This window comes from Colias croceus, chromosome 10 (genome assembly GCF_905220415.1).
Source record: "Colias croceus chromosome 10, ilColCroc2.1".
In the NCBI taxonomy this organism is placed as follows: domain Eukaryota; kingdom Metazoa; phylum Arthropoda; class Insecta; order Lepidoptera; family Pieridae; genus Colias; species Colias croceus.
In genome coordinates, this window is record NC_059546.1 from 4848346 (window position 1) to 4850648 (window position 2303).

The window sequence follows — 2303 nt, forward strand, 5'->3', positions numbered from 1 at the left end:
CATAATTTCTTACATCAAAATTATTTATTATCTTCCAATGATTATTGATATTTTATTTTAGAAATACTTTTAAAGTTTTTTTTTAAATTCAAAATAAAAATATTCAACTACAATCTTATTTTAAATACATAATGTATTAAATCGAAGAATATTTTGTTAATATTATTTAAGTTTCAATCTGCCATGGAAAACTGTTACGCTGTACGCACAAGGCAAATGTTAATAACGCGTTTCAAATTTCGACACGAATTAATCCTCGCTTTGCTTTGTTTGCATTGATTTCATAGTTAAAATAGTTATGGTCAATTATAGTAACTTAATTAAATTGCTCTGAAACTCCAGTAAAGATATGAACATTCAATCGAGTGCCCAATCGCATTTCAATTTCCCAGTATAATGTGTTAGAAGTGTAAAACGGTAATGGACTTGTTGGTATATTTTTGTATGTGATTTATCTGATAGTAACGCTTTATTGCTACAGTAATTTATACCGTATTTAAAGTAGAATATTTCATTTCAGATTTCTTAATGGTGTTTCATAAAATATCAGAATCAATGCAAAACACTTCTGACAAAAATTTATATGCATTGTTAGAAAAACTGATTAAGCAAACTGAGAATGGTGAAGAGATAAATACTGATGGAATAGTAAAAGCCAGTGGATCCGTTCCATCAAAGAACAATTCAAAAATTATTTATTTGAAAACTGTAACAGAACCACAAGTTATTTATAAAAAAGAATCAAATAATAATGTTCAACCTAATGAAAATCTTAAAACAACCCAGTTTCAATATGACGATAAAGAAATAAATGAATCAGACTTAGAAAATGACAATGAACATTTAAACAAGAATGAAGAGGAACATAGACGAGCTGAACCTATGCAGAGTAAAACAAGTATAAACGGAGATATTTTAAGCGCTTCCCCTGCACCTGTAGAGAATTCTAGGAATGAAGGACAAATGTATCCCGATATAGTTATAGACCAACTAGTGTATGAAGAAAGTGAAACAAAAGTAGATAATTTGAAGAAATCTATAGAAGATTTAGAAAGAAAAATAGATAAACAAGACAAAGCGGACAAAAGAAACTTCATTGCCATATTGTCGGAACTAGGAAAATTAAACAAAGAAATTCAGAAATTAAAAAGAACCCACGATCAATTAAATGAAAATGATAACGAACCCGTGAGTAGAAATGTGGTGACCAATTCAGAATTAACAGATGAAATGGTTAAACTTCGACCAGTTTATGGAAATTTCATAAATCCAAGTGCAATTGCCATTTCTTTACCACAGTATAAACAAGGTGTCGTAAATTATATTTCGCCAAATTTAGTTACTAGATTAAAACCAGTTGTAGTGCAACCTACTGTGCATGTTTTGCAACCCGTTGTCCCAAGACAAAAAGTAATTTTACCTCAACTGCAAGTATCAATGGGACTCAATAATATAAAGCAAAGATTAGTGAACATCTTGCCCACGTTGTACAAACGTGTTCATTAGATCTAAATAAATAATAAACATACTGAATTGTTTTCACTTTCCGTTTTAAAGTGCTAATTGGGTCGTACTTTTGTCGCGGTTACGTAGTTAAGCATCAGTCACCAGCAGCTAGTTAGCAAGTTGTGATCCTGCAACACAAAGAAGCTATTCACAATCCAGTCTAACTAGTGAACATTGAGTCAACACGATCAAACCACCGTCCAAACTGCGCTTAAAGATCTAGTTAGCTGGTGGTGGGCTCTTTCGCACCAGTGTTTGCATTGCGTAAATTTATTTGGTCAAGAGCACAATTTTGTCAGATTTCAGCGTGCAGGAATACATATCTTATAACGAGAAGGTGGTTTTTATTTTACGTCACCAGTTTCTCAAAACACCGTGACATAATATATTAACATGCTTTAATGAAAATAAACCGTGGCTAATAACTAAACATGCGTTCATTATGATTATTAAAATTACATTATTAAAAATATAATTTCTAACAATATTTGTTCATTTTTAGAAAAGTATAATAAAATTTATGAAAAATTATAAAAATGTCAAAGAGACATATTATGATGATAAAATTTTGATCATAATACCATAACGACTACATTATGTCTCAGTACCTAACATAATTTACGAACTAACAATAATTGGAGAACTCTCCTTTTTAGTTAACACGCTCATAATAAGACAACTTCACACTACGAGTAATCCTCGAGCACCTATTATCAAGGCTCGTGTTAATCTCTGCTAGGTGCTTTCATAGTATTTCGCATATAGAAAAGTTTTTGTGAAAATGTTTCAAACTTCTC

At 30.7% G+C, this 2303-nt stretch overlaps 1 protein-coding gene across 2 annotated transcripts; it reads left to right on the top strand.

Annotated features, from left to right (window-relative positions):
- Nucleotides 1-355: 355 nt before the first annotated feature.
- Nucleotides 356-1842, top strand: LOC123695040. 2 transcript variants are annotated; one of them, XM_045640730.1, is made up of 2 exons: nt 356-417; nt 521-1842. In XM_045640730.1, the coding sequence occupies exon 2, from the start codon at nt 529-531 to the stop codon at nt 1504-1506; it is 978 nt and encodes a 325-aa protein (XP_045496686.1). In that variant the 5' UTR covers nt 356-417; nt 521-528; the 3' UTR covers nt 1507-1842. The 2 variants fall into 2 exon arrangements, with proteins under 2 accessions (XP_045496686.1, XP_045496685.1); XM_045640729.1 differs by having other exon boundaries at nt 362-442.
- Nucleotides 1843-2303: the final 461 nt, after the last annotated feature.